Genomic DNA, 17,343 nt, shown 5'->3' with positions numbered 1-17,343 from the left:
AGGCAAGAATAGTTTTCTGTATTCCTTTACAGGGTTGCCAGGACGTCTTCCTACAAAGTAACAGGCCTTGTGCCTCAACTAGATCTTCCGCCGTGAAACACCCCCGTTTCCCTCATAGAGTATACCATGCATACTATTTCCCTATTTTATTCTCCTGCCGGCACCATCAACACATGTTAAGCGATACTGAATGAAAATATTTCTGTTCATATCCTTTTGATTTTCTCAAAAACCTGACCACAAAAGAAATCTCAAGAAACTAGTACCTCTGCCGACCCTGCCATGTTGCTCCTACCACTTGTAAACAAGGAAGTTAATTCCCAACTTCGCCGCATGCAGAGAAAAATCAGTCGAGTAATACATCTTCTTTCGAGATCAACTGTATGGAGTGACGTAATGTGTATGTATACGTAGACGAAAGATAATTGGTTGACTTATAATTAAGGTAAAAACTAATTTGATTTTGAATTTAGCATCCCGTTCATCAGCAAGGTTATATGAGACGTGGACCTACAGTTTTACGTGGGATCCGAAACACAGGAGGTACCTCCGGGAATCGAACCCGGGTCTCCCACGCCAAAGGCGCGTACGCTAACCGCTTAGCCATGAGGGAGCTCCAGGTAAAAACTGAGTTTTAATGTGTTCCAAAATATGGAAAATTCATAAGTTTTTGAATGCCGACTGTTTTCAACTTATCAACTTACATTTCGCAAGCAGTGTGAACAAACACATGTTCATTATTCAGGATGAAAGTGATGCTGAACGACTTAAAGATTTTGGTGCACAGATATAATTTGTCGACATTTTATTCACTTCAAGTCTGGATACAGGTAATATGAAAATAACACAGTCTACAAAACAAACAAAAAATCAAATTCAATATTTTACTAACCCATACTCATCATATGATTTATTAAAAATGTATTTCATCGAGCTACAAAAAAGCACTGATGATGGCAAAATCTTATCACTGTGTGTTAAAAACTTATCGAAACGTGTGTCACTAGATTGTTATTGGACTGCTTATACTGTAAGTGCTAATATTTTATTATAATCTGACATACATCTTACGTATTATCATTATTAACCTATTACCATTCGATATGCATATTTCAATAAGTAATGTCGGAAATCCCTTACTTACTACTAACTTAATTCTGAAACACCCGGTTTCCAGTACAAGAATTTATTGCGCGTCGTCCCTGTGTGATTACATAATAGATATTTTCCTGATTTTTCTCACACCACTAAAAATAGTTTGAAAATTATCTTATACATTAGAAACCCTCTTCGTACCTTTCTGTCCTCATCCTTCTTATCTCCTTCGGCATGACTGCTTTCTGCTTCTTCCTTTTTCTTCTCGTCTCCGTCCTTTTTCTTCTCTTTCTCCTTTTTCTTCAACTTTGCCTTCAACTCCTGCTCCGACACCGGAACCTTCTTTGCTCGGTGGAAAAATTTGTGCCTCAGCATCCTTCAACAACATAACAGTATATAAGTGGCAGTTCAAGAGGACGAGAATTCGGTAAAGAATACATATATTTATTTTCCTTTAACAGTATTCTTATTTTAAACTGCTCGGTGAGCGATCAAGCATAGGCGATTTAAAAAGACATTTTACCTTAACATTTCTATATTCATTTTTACCGATGAACGCTACAGGATAGATGTCACAGAAATAAATAGTAAACAAACACACATCTCTGTATCGTGTGAATATTTTTGGTTAGATATAATATCAGTTCTCTCTGGCACATTCTTCAAACTATTTCTCGTTGATACACTAGGCTCCTTACACTACACAATCTTTTTGAGAGTTGCTTCCTTGGAAAATTTAAACGGAACAGGGTCATCCGTGAAACCATTGAGTTTTGTTATATTATCCGAACTTATTCACTTCAGAATTCTGTTCATGTTATGGAAATCTCAATTAAGAATGCCATTATTTTCATAGCGAATTTCTGTGAAAGATTTTCTATAAATTTTACGTATATTAAAAAAAAACTATATATTTTTTTCCAACTTGTCTAAAACACGTAAAATTCACTCTCATTTTTAAAGCACTTTTCACTGTGGACTTGAACGCTACAGTAGAAATAACTATTAAAAATAAATTATTGTAAATGTAGACACTTTATTCTTTTTCACCCTACTTTGGCAACACTGTATAAGCAAACTACGGCAACAAAGAGAAATGGTAATGAAAGCCACTTTACCATTAGTTTAATCTAAATTAAATTAAGGTGTCCTTTTTTTTTTCTAAAGCAGGTACTGAATCTTATGTAATCTGCAACATAGCATAGTAGTTTGGTTTGCATAACTTGAGGGTTACAGACATACTCTACTTTTTGATTCTTCAGAAGATATAACTCCCATCCACCCTCGGGTCGAAAATCGGGAAAAATGTTCGTACGTAATTAGCTTTGGAGAAGATCCATCTGTGTACAAAATTTGGTGACTCTAGGAAACTCCTTCCTATGGAAAAATCTAATGATAAGACACACACGTTATAAATTCCCTTAAATCTAAATATGTTGAAAATAAAGTGGGTTGAAAAAAGTTAAAGTGTAGCAGTAAGTTTTCTTTTACAGATTTTTAAAATATGCATTCCCGTAGTTTTGGATTTTCTTATATTAGGTGAGAAAACTACACATACTTACAAGTCCAACATATTAACAACATCTTGTCGCGTTTGAAACAGTGTTCCACCCTTTGTTTGAGCCCAGTTAGATTCCATTAAGGCATCGACAGCCTTACAAGCTGAAAGAACGGAGAGACTGAGTCAGAAAAAAAAAGAAGTTATCATATTGTCACAAATCTAATTTGAAATACAAATTACGTTTATTTTCACACATTACTAGGTTTTATACGGGGAAGCTGAAGAGGACAGAACAATAAATCGGAAGGAAACCAACTATGGTCTCCTGTTAATCAAGATCTATTACGGATTATTTGCTACAATGTTCTACGTATCTTGATCATTACTGTTCCAGGCAATTACAAGAACTTGTAGACATAATTAACAAAAAACGAAAGATGTATATCTATTTCGGTTATAGAAAAATATTTACGGTTAAGTCTAAATTAAAACTTGGTTTCCACCACAAAAGAGTGTTATATAGGATATGAATAAAAGATAATATTGCAAGACCTGAAGTTTCTCGGATTAAGATACATGCACTTGTAAACAGTGGTTACGGCAAATGACCAAAATGTGACAGAAGGTAGTGAATTAGAAACTGAGAACTAATTACCTGTAAAATATTCCACATTGTGACTTAAGAATTTAGTTTTCTTTGTAGGTACATTCCTCCGCAGCCATTTAGCTATAGCATATTCATCTTTGGATGCTTTGTCTTCTTTCTCCACGGATCCTTCCTAGAAAAACAAAGTAACATCGCATAAATGAATGAAAGATGTTCAGCAATGAAAGATATCCAAGACTCTTACTCCACTAGTTACAACTGAAAAAGTTTTGTCGACGTTTGTCAATCACAACGTGATTCATAATTCAGAGCCAAAAGTTTATATTAAGGAAAGTCGAAATTGGGAAAGTTTCTGAAGTTGTTTGACAATACAAGGGCAATGAAGTTTTGAGATTACATAGCACGAAATATATTAGCTTTACAGAAAGCAATTTGGGCAATTTTTGAGAAACTCACACTTGAATTAATCAGTACTAACCAACTTATTTAATGTGTTGCGGATAACGTAGGTAAAGTTCTCAATATAAAATAAAAAATTAAAAACTCGACTAACATTCTAATCATAATATAAAAAATTCCTTTGGTACCATTTTTAACGTTTTGAATTGAATACTACCGTATATTCGGAGCAATATAGGAAACAAATTGACATTTGGAAGTATTGTTACCCTGTTGTTAGCCTACTTAATGAGTATTCTGCTGTGATGTGCGCTATAACTACCTCCTCAAAGGAGAAAGTGTATGATTTTTGTTTATTTGGATGAATGGGGTGGAACGTTTGTTTGTTTATGCGTGTGTTAGAGCGGGGAAAGGAGGAGAAGAAAAGGAAAAAGAAATTAAATAAAATACATCCTTCTATGAAGTAAAAGAAATATCCATAAAAGAGTATTACTTAACGTATGTTTTAATTGTCACGAATATTGTAAGCTTAATGTGCCAATTACCTAGAGGATGAGGGTACTCTCCTTTTGTAATTACAGTAGACTCCCGTGTATCCGAATCGCGACTATCCGGCCTACTTTTCTTTTATCATAATTAAATGAGGAAGGCAAGGCGTTACATTGGCAACATAGCGAAGGCATTGGAAGCGGGCGTCTACTACGATCCTTCTACGTGTCGTGTGCAAAATACAAGTTGTGACACGAAACGAGCAGCGTTGTATTCCTTGTTTCGTCAGTGTGTAACAGACCTCAATACAGTAAACTTGCCGCTGTTCCTGATCATAACTGTACAGTACGTACAGTACTGTATTCGTAAATTGTTCTTGGGGTATTCTTAATGTTCATAAAGAAATGAGTTCATAGAACTCCGGCCTGCCCTTCCGCAACGTTAGGTCGGATATACAGGAGTCTATTGTAATAATAATGATTTATATTATACAGTGTATTTCCCCAAAAGAGTTATACAAATTAACAATTTTTCCGCTTCTAAATATTAATTATATTTTGAATGAATTATGTCGTTGAAATATCACAAGTAACACAAAAATTTTAATGTACTTACTCGCAATTTAATTATTACGAATCCGAGATAAAAATATCTGATGTATGTTAACTAAACCAAATTAATATTTTAGCATCTAGCTTGTTCTTATAAAATAACTCTCTTCCGGTTTGATTGATTGGAGGAATTAATAACAAATTTGATTAATGAATATGCATCGCTTTCAGGTAACTACCACGTGCATGGTTATTTAGAGGACAGAAGTGGAACTACTATGTTTCTCAAAACATCAATTAGAAATTTTGTATTTCAATTCTTGATGGGAGAAGAATTATGACGTATGGTTGTTTTTCTTCTCTCTTTAGCACATAGAACCATTGATGATTTCAGAAAGATTCAACCGGAGGGGAAGTCGAAATAAACAGCGGATGAAACGAGTGCTACAAAAATATTGGTGACCCTAAACTAAAAAATACCCGTGAATTTTTTCGCTTGGGGGAAAAAGTTTCCCCCCAGTCATCCCCTGAAATCATTACTATTTAGTTTATCCTTTACACGATATAGTCTAAATAAATGAGTGATTCGTAACTGAACATTAGGTTCCAAGGTTACATCTTCATTCGAAAGAAATTAATGTCATGATCATTATTGTTAATAAGACATCTAAACAATCTATAAATGCACTGAAAACGTTTGACAAGATACTACAATGCATTACAGTACTCATGGCACTTACATATATTCAAATTTGAGGTCACGTGGCTAAGGTATTTGATTACGATTGGATTTGTTTTGCGTCCGTGTCAGAAGCAAGGCTATATGAGACGTGGACCTACAGCTAAATGTGGGATCCAAACCACATGAGTTGTTACCATAAATCGAACCTGTGTCCACCACACCAAAGATGCATATGCAATAGCCATGAGGGAGCTCTGCGTTTAGTTTCGATTTTGATCCAGTACAAACCCAAGTAATCGTTCGGATTCCACTGTAGCAAGTGGTCCCGTCTCATATAGCCTCGGAACTGAAAAAAAATTCCAATCAATTGAAAATGCATATATATATCACATCGACGCGTCATATCATGGTTTCAATTACTTTCGTGTGAATATTAAGAAAACGCACTAAATGCTTTAATTAATAAGTAACAATGATCGCTGTATTAAACACATTTCTTTCTGCCAAATATACATTCAACTTGTGGACTTTATTACACTTTCTATCAATATAAATGTGGCTATACACAGGAATTCATTTCGGGAGGCACAAAGCTTTTCGGGAGCTCCCAATTCAATATGATGATAAATTATATTAAAATTTGTAAAATTACTCCTGAAATTAGACTAAATTTACAGAAAAGTCGGGGTTTCCGGAATCCAAACCTCTAGGATCCACCTCTTAGTACGTCTCTGACTGTCATTAATCTTCAGTAGATAAATTATCAACTGCTTTGAAGTTTTCTGGAGAACCATAAACCTCTCCTCGTATATGATAAAAATAATAAGAACTTTAGCATTTAAGGAAATTGAGCAAGGTCACCGAAGTTCGAGGAACCAGTAAGTGGGTCACGACAATCACATTAAAATACTTCTGCAGATAAATAATTCTACGATCTCCAGAGATATGTGTAACGTGAAACGGTGTATCATTTTCTCTTTTAAATTTCTCTATGTAGCAATAATCCGCACAAGAAATCGAGATTTTCTAACTCTATACAAACGTCATTTATAACACACAATGCTATACAAGCGCCCTTTTGTTATACACCCGTACGGTTGAAAGGGCAACGCATTTGCAGCGCCAATTGTGCCTCTAAAGTGGTTATTTTATAGCTCTATACAGGGTGTTCCAGAGCGACCCAGACACTATCTTTTTCTCGAGAACGGTACATGCTATCAAGTTGAAATAAAAAATTGCATCACGAATGTGGCTCCAAAGAATCCGTAGAAATTATTTACAAAATCCCGAAAGTCCCCCTTCGTGGTGTAATAGGGGGCACATGCCCCGTTCTTGCGATTTTCAAATGGGAACATGTTTCGAATCAGGGTGGAAAAATTATGATTTTTTTTTTTAAATAATTTTTGTTGATTTTTTTGATTTAAATAAAATCTTACTTCTCGCGTAATACAAGTCACGAACTGAAGATAAAACATTAGGAATTAATATTAAATATTAATTATGCTATTTAAGTGAAAGTATTGGCCTTGATTTTGAATTGATTACCAGTCGTTAACTTATTTCAATCTCAAATAGAGATGCAAGGGTTCGGAAAAAAACGTTCTTTTTTTTTGGGGGGGGGGGCGTTTTAGCTGCTTCGCTTTTTTGCTTGGGAAATTTTCGGCTTTTTTTCAAATTCTGCTTTAAATTGATAAAGCAGGTTTTGTTTCGCTTCTCTACAATACAAAAACTCATTTAAGTAGTAATGGATGCAGATAATAATACAAAAACTCGAAAATAAACATGAATTTCGAAAACATATTTCAAACAATTTTAATTCTTAACACATTTTTACTATGAATCCCAAAAAATTAATCCATGTATATAATACGTTGCAGTTAAGTTTTAACTTTCATATGCATTATAAGCAATATTTTTTATTGTGAATTAAAAATACAAAAACAAGGAAAAACTGTTACATGACATACAGAATTTATTGTACTGTGTGTGTGAGTTCAAACAATAACACACTGGGAAGATAATAATATATTTACTGAACAAACGCACAAAACAAATTCAAGTTTCGACACTGTAGCCTTCTTAAAAATAACGTTTTTCCCTTTGTTCATTACGTATATCAAGTAGCTCAAGTGGTACAACGTTGGCTTCGCATTCGGGACGTTACCTTGGCCTTGGCCGATACCTTCCCAAATCCTTTCCATGTTCTTAGATATCCAGTATAAAAATAGCCTCTGAGCTGCATCTGGTGATTGTTAAATACATAAATATCATTCCCTCGTCATTCTGTTATAGCCTATACGTTTATTATGTCTGACTTCCGAGACTTTCATAAACATTTGTACTAGAGTAACAATGAAAAATAATCATTGTTTTATTATAATTCAACGTATTACTTTAAAAGACTCAAAAAAAAATGCAATCTTTGTATAAGACGCTCAAAAATCACCTAATTTGTTAATGTACCTCTTGCTTCCGCCTTTGCTATCCCTACAGAAACTTCTTTGAAGTGGAACAGAAAGGTTGAAAATGTATTTTCTATTCATTTATTACATACGTAATAATCTGTTACTACCTATCAGGCGCTTCGGACCTGCAAAATCGATAAAATCTCAAATTCTGTAATGCACTGACTGTTCCTTAAGCTTGTTTAGAGTCAGGAAAGTACTGAATTTTCTGTTCATGGATCATATGCGTAATACTGTTCATCTGAGCTTTTGGTTTCCAAGGCCTGGAATATCTAACCACCATCACGGTTTACCCAGTCCTGAAGGTTTCTGAATTTTTAACAAGAATTCAACATATCATTACGGAATCTCCCCCCCCCCCAAAAAAAAAAAAATTACGAAATACATTTAAGTGAAACACAACAAACATGAGTGAGTGGTTTGCTTTTTCGCTTCTATTGGGAAATCCGGGATTCAGTCCCGCATTCGACCATTTCGACAAAAGTTCTTAATTCCATCTGTGAATGTAGAGATAGTGCGTGTACTGTGATTCCTGGCTGATTTCATTTCTTATGTTCTTAATTGTTGTTATTACTAATTACCACCAATAACGGATTTGTGAAAGTGGTTAGGGTGAAGCCTGAAGCCTGTTCTTTCGGTCTGAAGCCTGTTCTCCGAAATTACTGAATTTCTAAAACAAACGAAATTTTAGTTATGTCTTTACTCTTCAAACTCCCCTCAAATGAAAATCAGGCTGTTTAGAAAAAAATAACCATTAATACGAAAAAAACCCTTCCAAAACACTTTTCTAAATCCGTACTGACTATTTGTATAAAATGGTAATCAAAGTTGCATCCCGAAGATTATTGCTACATCATTACACAGCTACAGTATAACAGAAATGTGGAAGTATGATCTGACGGATATATTGAAAAACACAAATTTAACTATGTGCCAGAAACTAGAGTACTAAGCTCTAAGAAATAAAACACGAATAACTAAAAATGAAATGATCTAAAGAAAAAATGTCGATAACTCAGAAGTTAAAATAAAATTTATATAGCCTCTAAAATTGCTCTCAAATACTACGTACTTAATGTTTAATTCATAAAACATGTGCTCCATCCATCATGATGCTGAATTCTAGAGGGAAATATGGCATGTAGGTCATGAAATTTTGTTTAACTATAGAGTAAACTATAAGAAAGTTATTTAGATAGAAAAATCATGAAAATGAAAAAAGCCAAAATTTCCCTAAAAAGGAGGCATTTTATGTAAAAAAAAAAAAAATAAATAAATAAACAAATAAAAATAAAAATAAATAAATAAAATAAAATAAAAAAGCCGGCTATTTTGAATCTCTAATCCCAAACAATGTTTCTTAAGCACTAAGGAAAAAGTACGGCGACGTTTATCAACATGATACTTTTTTTCACAAAAGTTACTCATATTTGGCAAGAGCATATCTATTAAAAAAAAAAAAAAAAAAAAAAAAAAAAAAAAAAAAAAAAAAAAAAAAAAAAAGGCTTGCGGCACGAAATACATATAAAATACGCAAATTTCGCCTACAGTTATAAAATCTAAAAAAGATTTAAGTTTCGGAGAGGGAATCGGATCCCTTTATAAATACGTCCCTATTATCTGGGAACAAACGAACAAACACTCACACAAAAGAATTTTCGTCTTAAATATTCATGGTGATTTTCTCGTTGTAATAGTTAACGATTTAAAAACCTTATGCTACAAAGATAAGAAAGCAGAATTCGTCCGTTACCCGTTCAAAACGGGATTTTCCCTAATCATCCTTTGCACGAAACACTCGTGTTCATACTGTGCTGTACATACATTTGCATCTTATTGTATTATGATTAGCTTCCATAATTGAAATAACACAACACAGGCTGGATTTTACTTATTTTCACTTGAAATTAATTTATTTCGGAATTTGATTTAAATCAACGATTTTTATTTAAAAAATCAAGTGATTTAAATCTCGATTTAAATCAATCCAGCCTGTTTCGAATGCACATTCGAAAAGGTGGGAGGGGAAATAAGATTGCCCTACGAAACATGTGTCCATACTACCTACCGTTTTCCGTGTACCAATTGTTCTTTCAAAAAAATCAAGCCACGCGAAATAGAGTATACGGAGTTTACTAATTAAGATAATGTAAGCACCGTCACAGTTTCGGTAACTGCAAGACACACGCTTTCCAATGATATGTCACATGGTGACTCAGGGTCTAAAAAAACAAGAAACTGCGTGACCCAAAAAAGGGGTCTAAAGTAAGGTCAGAACTCGAAAATTTCAAATGGAAAGGGGGGTCGAGTAATACCTCGTTGCAAAAGTCTCTGCAAATGTTAAAAGAACTCGAACACGATTTTGGAATCCACTAACCACTTTCAACATGGTGAACATAACAATATCGAAACCATGAATTTCTGGTTCTTCATGAAGAAATAAAACGTATTAGTGAAGTTGCCCACTTGACCAAAAAAAAAGGGTGGACATGTAATAGTACCACAAAGAAGCAAGTTCCATTTGTCTGTCCGTAAGCTTTTCACACTGCACGGTTTAACGCAAGTTATGTCGCACAGGTGCAGGTGTGTCTAGCTCTTCTGCTAGTTCTAGTGTGCTTCCACTGATAACATGAATATCTCACTCCAATCTTAGTCTCATTCACCGTTGTCTGTAGCAAAACGTTGCGTCGTCGAAGGGATTGTGTGAAAAGTCTGGATTTGTTAACGTACATTCCTCGTGGTCGTGTGCATTTCTGTCAATTACTTCGCATTGGCAAATCGTAGCATGTAAGTTGAAATGTCGTTCACAAACGAACTAGCATTTGATATGCTCATGGTGTTGGGTGAGTGCCAACGAAATAGTTTCGGTGCTGCTAGGTATCCCGATCGGAAATATCGTTCAAGACATGTGTTTCGCAACCTTGCCGAACGTCTAGATGCACAAGTGGAAATGTTCAGAATTCTAGCAAAGGAATGAACGCATAGCTCAGCCTGTTCGAGATAATAGGTCTGCTGATGCACATGCAGCCTTCCATGTTAATCCTCACACGAGTATCAGGCAAGTTGCTCGTGATTCTGGTGTCAGCGCAACTACGGTGTCAAGGATTTTAAGGCCAACGCACTTCACCCATACCATATTTCCTTGCATCAAGAGCTACATGGCACTCATTTTCAAAGCAGGCTCAACTTTTGCATGTGGTCTCAAGCTCAAGTGCATGCAAATGCTCGATTCTTTGACGAAATAGTATTGTGGATTGATGAGGCTACATTTAAAAGTGATGGTCAGGTAAATCGTCACAACATGCATTATTGGACCGCCGTAAACCCACCGTGGATACAAGAGATTGATCATCAACGGAGATGGTCTTTGAATGTGTGGTGTGGAATCATCGGCGGAAGAATAATTGGACCTCATTTTTTTGAAGCGATTCTTACGCGTGTTGTTTACCGTACATTTCTGCAAGAACAATTGCCCATTCTTCTTGACGACGTCCCCTTACACATCAGGACACACATGTGGCTACAACAAGATGGTTGCCCAGAACATTTTGAACTGACAGCAAGGAATCAGGTGAATGCAATGTTTCGTGGTCGCTGGGTACGTAGGAGTGGATTGTGCCCTGGCCTCCTAGGTCACCAGACTTAACATGTTTAGATTATTATTTATGTCTTTGACTTAAAAGAAATCGTTTATCAAAATCGCCCCACAACAAGGGACAAAATGATGGAGCGCATATTTGCTGCATGCAGGCAGATTAGTGAGGAGGAAATTATTGCGGCACAAAATCATTTCCGTTACCGTGTGCAAAAATGCATTGAATCACAGGACAGGGATTTCGAACATCTAGTCTAAGTTGGTAAATGTGCATCGAAGTCAGTGCTTTACCTATTCTTTTCGTTTTCGCTCATCATTCGTTTCTCATTGTGTTTCGATTTTCTTTTTATTTCACTTAAGACTACTGTACTATCTTTTGTCAAGCAACGTCATTTTCTGTAGCAATCATTTTCTGTACAATGAAAGACCCCTTCAGTTGGCGAAGCAGCCGTTAAACAAGCCAACGAATTCCTTATTGTGAGTGGAAATCACTGCCATCCTAAGCCTGGAAAAAGTGTGAAAACCGGTCCAAGTTACATTATTTCTTCATGACGAAGCACAAATTCAGTGTTTCGATATTGTTATGGTCGCCATGTTGAAAGTGGTTAGTTGATTCCAAAATCGTGTTCGAGCTCTTTTAACAGTTGCAGAGACCTTTGCAACGAGGTATTACTCGACCCCCTTTCCATTTGAAATTTTCGAGTTCTGATCTTACTTTGGACCCCCTTTTTTGGGCCACGCATTTAAGACCCTGAGTCACCATGTCGCATATCATTGGAAAGTGTGTGTCTTGCACTTCCCGAAACTGTGACGGTGCTTACATTATCTTAATTAGTAAATTCCGTATACTCTATTTCGCGCGCCTTCATTTTTTTGAAAAAAAAAAAAAAAAAAAAAAAAAAAGTACACGGAAAACGGTAGGTAATTAGTACGGACAAATGTTGCGTAGGGCAATCTTATTTTCCCCCCACCTTTTCGAATGTGCATTCGAAACATATCGTTCCCATTTGAAAATCACAAGAACGGGGGCATTACACCACGAAGGGAGGCTTTCAGGATTTTGTAAATAACTTCTACGGATTTTTTGGACCCACAGTTGTGATGCATTTTTTTTTTTTTTCAACTTGATAGCAAGTTCCGTTCTCGAGAAAAAGGTAGTGTCTGGGTCGCTCGGGAACACCCTATATATTAGTAGGCATTAGCGAATAAAATAAGACTAGAACGGTAAGGTTCTAGAACACAGGTAGCTGTTTCCATTTAGCTGTAACAAAGATAGAAAACAACGTGCACTGCGTGGCCCTAACCCGGGTTCACTCGCTAACGCTCGCTCGGCAATATATGTGCATTAAATAATAAACTTTAGTATAGAAAGGAACCAACCTAGCTATTAACATACATGGGAGGGCCTGTGTTCCAGAACCTTCCCGACCAGAACGCATTAGGATATTATTTATATCCACAAAAATAATGTAAAAGCATTTTATGAAGCGGCTTGCATATTAATCTGAGGTTAAATTCTGATAAGCCCAGCCGCGCGAAATCAATGTCCTTTGTGTCGCACCATAGATCTAGGATGTTAACGCTTCGGTTAGCTTAAGGTGGGATAGGTTCCATATTCTTGGATCTACTGCGGAGCTTCTTAACCCACCAATGTACTAAAGTAAGTGAACGAAACCAAATCCAACCTCACATAGGCCGATAAAGTTCCAACATTTCATGTCTTTCTTATGTATCGTACCAAAATTTGGGGTTAACTGCTGTATCGCCGGACCAATTTCATCAAATTTACCAGATGACTTGTAGAATTTATTTTGGTTTGTGAGGAAGAGTGAGTGAAAGTCAGGTGAGGAGCATGGTTGAAATTAAGAAAATACTCCTCCTTGTTAGTTGTTTTTAATGTTGTAAGCGGCACTATTTATGTGGAGGCGGAAGGTACATTTGTTATGATTTATTGGAACGGCAGTTTGGAAATGGTGCGTAAATGACAAGATTGTCACGTATTGTGTTTGAGTTTTATCGAGTTGTAAAAAAATAAGGAGTGTCAGTTGTTGAAATTGTGTGAAAGGCATGTCTACTAAACAGATGAACAGAATATCGTAAGTGTAGAAACGAACTGAAACTACAGAAAAAAGGAGCATCTAATCTAACCTAAATTGGTACATTTTGGTACTTTCGTGGATGGCATTAAGCAGCTCCCCCAAAGTCGTGCAACTCATAAGCCATGAATTTTATGACATATAAAGTGTTTCTCCACTATCCTCGTTTACGCGTATACCCACCTCCGCTGACGCGCCTGCTCCATACGGACGCACACCCTCACTACCAATCAGACCCCTGCTGCACTCCTATTCTAACTCGGTTAGATGGAATTTGTGTTCATCAGTGGCCACCTAGCACAAATTGGTTCGTGTTTTATCACCTAGTTTTTATGCGAGATGTTCACACTGTATTCGAACAATAATGACTACCAAGTGAAAAAAAAAAAAAAAAAATGAAATGCAACCTTTGAGATTTACGTCCCACGTTTATGCCGGTCAGGCTAAAGGAGATTATGATAATGATTAGAAATGAAAGAAATGGTGGAATGAGGGAAGTGGAAGCGGTAGAACCCCGAGAAAACCCACGAGCACGACTTTGTCCACCACAAAGTCCACACGGTGCGAGCTGGAATCGATCCAGGGATAACAAGCACCGGAGGCGAACGCTCTACCACTGAGCCATCGCGCCACCTAACTACCAAGTGAGCCACGCTCACAACCGGCTATTGCTTAGCTTTGGCGGGCCAGGTTTTTAACAAACTATTTTTTTGCTATATTCTATTCACATTCGGTTAGGTTAGGGCAATAACATTCAATTCAGACAGTATTACCGAGCGAGCGTTAGCGAGTGATGGCGGGTTACAGCCCCGAAGGGCACGGTGTTTTCTGTTTTCGTTAGTGTTGGCCCCATTACCGATATTTCCTTTGTGTGTTCTAGAGACGGAAATTATAGCGAAATTTCAATTTTTCTTTCGGAACTGTAATTCACTTTCACGAACCGTTTCTTAAATTGGCGATGTACAATTAAACGAATAGATTGCGACTGGAATTTTACAAGGACAATGAACATACTGCACGTAGCTACACGGCCATGCACTAATGCTGATCTTCGCTGTCCTGCGCAAACTTCCAACACATATATTTATAATACATCTAAACTGAAATATTCATGTATTATATTTGTAGTGGTAATTTTAATACATTTATTCTTTTGCTACCATATACAACATGGAATAGACTGTGCAAAAGTTCACTGAGTGACCAACCGGGGAGAGAGAGGAAAAAAAAAACGCTTCTATCCGTGAATGCATACTAAACATTAACAAATAATTTATAAATCACAAGTCCGTTTCTTATAATGCGCAGTCAATACGAACTTCATTAAACCATCATATTTTATCATGGTTTGTAATATATACTTCATTTATAGAAATATACAATTTTAGATAACATTTTATCTTTTCCAGCCGATATTGGTTGTAGATAAATTGCTAATTTCGACTTCACGCCACAAACTGATACAGGAGTAGTAATGTTAGTGCATCTGTCCATTTACTAAATAAAATGAACATATTATATTAAGGAGATAAAATGATAACTTGTAAATACTATAGTTCCGCACGACTTTTGCAATAATACAAAGAATGACATGATTGACAATGGTAAGTAGGAAAAACAACCTGTAATTACATCTGTATGTACTGAATGTAGCATTATCATCAAGCAGTTTGTGTGAATAACAGAAGAAAATAAGCAATATTTCGGACTTTTAACAGTTACATTTACATAATCGGAATATAATTATGAAAGTTATTACCTCTTTACGTTTTCGCAACTTCCTCTTCTCCGCCATGTTGTCATTTCTGAAAGATACTTGCAATTGTGATCAAATGAAGTACTATTTTAACATACATTACTATTTATTTTGTAATGAATTATGAAAAATAACACCAAAATTAAGAAATCTGCTTTATTTCATTTATTTATTTGCAAATAATTTCTTGCATTGAACTATACTTGCAATTTCGTTTTGCCACGGAGGCGGAAAACAGCTGACTATACATCAGCTGCAACGCGAACCGTGACCTGTGGAAAATGGAGCATACGTACTCTTTCGGCATGAACTACAGAATTTAATTATTTTACAAAGAAATAGCCCCTTCTCCAGTATGACAAAATTGTAATGTATGCTTCTGAATAGGATTTATAGGTATTAGTTGAAGTTTTGTTCAAACATTTTCTTTAATATCAGTTTGTGTAATTTATTTACTTCGTAAATTACCCTAACAACGTAGCAATAACAACTAGGTCTAACATTCGCATTTTGACCCGGTCGAGCTTGTAAATGAATTGAACTGTAACGAGGTTAAACCACTTGGTATGAAAGTCATTAATAAGTGTATTTCTTTCACGCCCGAGTGTAATTCACTTACTATGGATTAGGGTTAGTAAAGAAAACTCTGTGAATTGAATTTATACACCATTTGTGAGGTTGCAGAAACTCGAGGAATTTATCATAGTTCATGTATATAATTTGGAAAATTATTCGTGCGTTTAAAGTCAATTAGTTTATTACGTAGATTAGTTTGCTATCTTTAAGTAAGAATGTTGTAGTATTAGTCAATGAACATGTAAATGTAAATTTGCCAACCTCAAAAATTACCAAAAGCAATTTCCTGCCGGTAAAGCTTGATATCACTGAAAATAACACCTTTGTGCCTCAGAGTAGATCCAAGATCTGCAGGCTTAAAATGTTTAAAATTGTGTCGTTGGGAAATTCACTGTCATTACCGTAGAAAATGTCTCAAGAAAGAAGCTGCATCCCTCGTTGCAAATTCACTTTACCATTTTGCGAATCTATACTCCATCCAGACGTATGCCATAAAAAACGTGAAAAAAAAAAAAACTGCTAGGTAGCCGTTGAAAAGCACGAATGCTATCAAACAGTCAGGGCAGGCGCGGGGGTGTGTCCGTAGGGAGCAGGCGCGTCATCGACTGTGGGTTCTAAACGACAATGTCTCTAAACGTTAGGTTCGCTCAGTAGCTTTCATGATTCACTCACTGCAATTACATTCATGCCATTTCTACGATGTTCAAACTGAAACATGTAATAGTTTCTCCATTTCTTTATTTTTATGTCTTCCGACATTTATTATGCTTTCTGCGTAGTTTCAATAATCATGCCCCTTCACAAAACATAATAACTCCTGACCCTCACGCTGTAAATAACTGAAACTGGAAATATCACATCATTCAAATGAAACTAATATCTTTCAATACGGGGAACTGATTGCCCCATTACACCCTCGGCAAGGTTCTAGAACACAGGTCCCCCTTCCCATTTAGCTGCAATAAAGAAAAAACATGCGGGGCTCTAACCCGTCTTCACTCGCTAACGTTCGCTCGGCAATACTATGTGAATTAAACAAGTAGTTACCTATATGGAGGGACCTGTGTTCTAGAATCTTCCCCCTTAAGTCTGGCGTCAGCATGCCTACTTTTAAAAGTGAGTTCCCATAAGATACAGCTTTTTACATGTCAAACTAAAACTTTTAACTTGTCATTTCTGGACTTACTCTCTGGCACTTAACCCGGAAACGATAGTTGGAAAATTACATTTTTATCGCTAATTATCTTCTTATGCTTCTGCAAACTATTTACAGTACTATTTGCAATATAACAATACCCAAATGGCGCAGGTGAATTTGCTGGAGGCTAACATATATTTTTTTAAAAATTAATAATATTTCGGTAATTATCTCTACATCCTTCCGCAAATTATCTACACTGGGCGACATCACAATATTTCACCTAGTACAGGTGACATTTAGCCACAAAAAATCATTGAAAAATAATTTTAAGCTGGTTTACAGTAGTTATCAAATTATTATTATTATTATTATTATTTGCTTTTGTTGCTT

General features: G+C 36.0%; 2 protein-coding genes across 6 annotated transcripts in view; one reads left to right on the top strand and one right to left on the bottom strand.

Annotated features, from left to right (window-relative positions):
- Positions 1-15,397, bottom strand: part of Trp1 (translocation protein 1) — a 28,829-nt gene extending 13,432 nt beyond the window's left edge. The window contains exons 1-4 of one of the 2 annotated variants that reach the window (XM_081741392.1): positions 15,240-15,397; positions 3,252-3,375; positions 2,658-2,757; positions 1,297-1,471 (exon numbers count right to left, since the gene is read on the bottom strand). In XM_081741392.1, the coding sequence (XP_081597518.1) occupies positions 1,297-1,471; positions 2,658-2,757; positions 3,252-3,375; positions 15,240-15,275 (435 nt within the window). In that variant the 5' untranslated portion in view covers positions 15,276-15,397. Of the gene's footprint in view, positions 1-1,296; positions 1,472-2,657; positions 2,758-3,251; positions 3,376-5,518; positions 5,585-15,239 lie in introns of those variants that run through there. The other variant, XM_081741391.1, reaches the window with a different exon arrangement.
- An 81-nt stretch (positions 15,398-15,478) lies between these two features.
- LOC145672114 (dnaJ homolog subfamily C member 28) overlaps positions 15,479-17,343 on the top strand; it is a 57,116-nt gene continuing 55,251 nt past the window's right edge. Inside the window, exon 1 of one of the 4 annotated variants that reach the window (XM_081741387.1) lies at positions 15,479-15,632. The gene's annotated coding sequence lies outside the window, so the exon portion shown is untranslated. Of the gene's footprint in view, positions 15,633-15,753; positions 15,867-17,343 lie in introns of those variants that run through there. The other 3 variants (XM_081741390.1, XM_081741388.1, XM_081741389.1) reach the window with 3 other exon arrangements.

The sequence above is a fragment of the Thermobia domestica genome, chromosome 15, assembly GCF_964235325.1.
Source record: "Thermobia domestica chromosome 15, izTheDome1.hap1.1, whole genome shotgun sequence".
NCBI lineage: Eukaryota > Metazoa > Arthropoda > Insecta > Zygentoma > Lepismatidae > Thermobia > Thermobia domestica.
The sequence above is the reverse complement of the archived record's forward strand: the minus strand, read 5'-3'. Positions and strand labels throughout refer to the sequence as shown.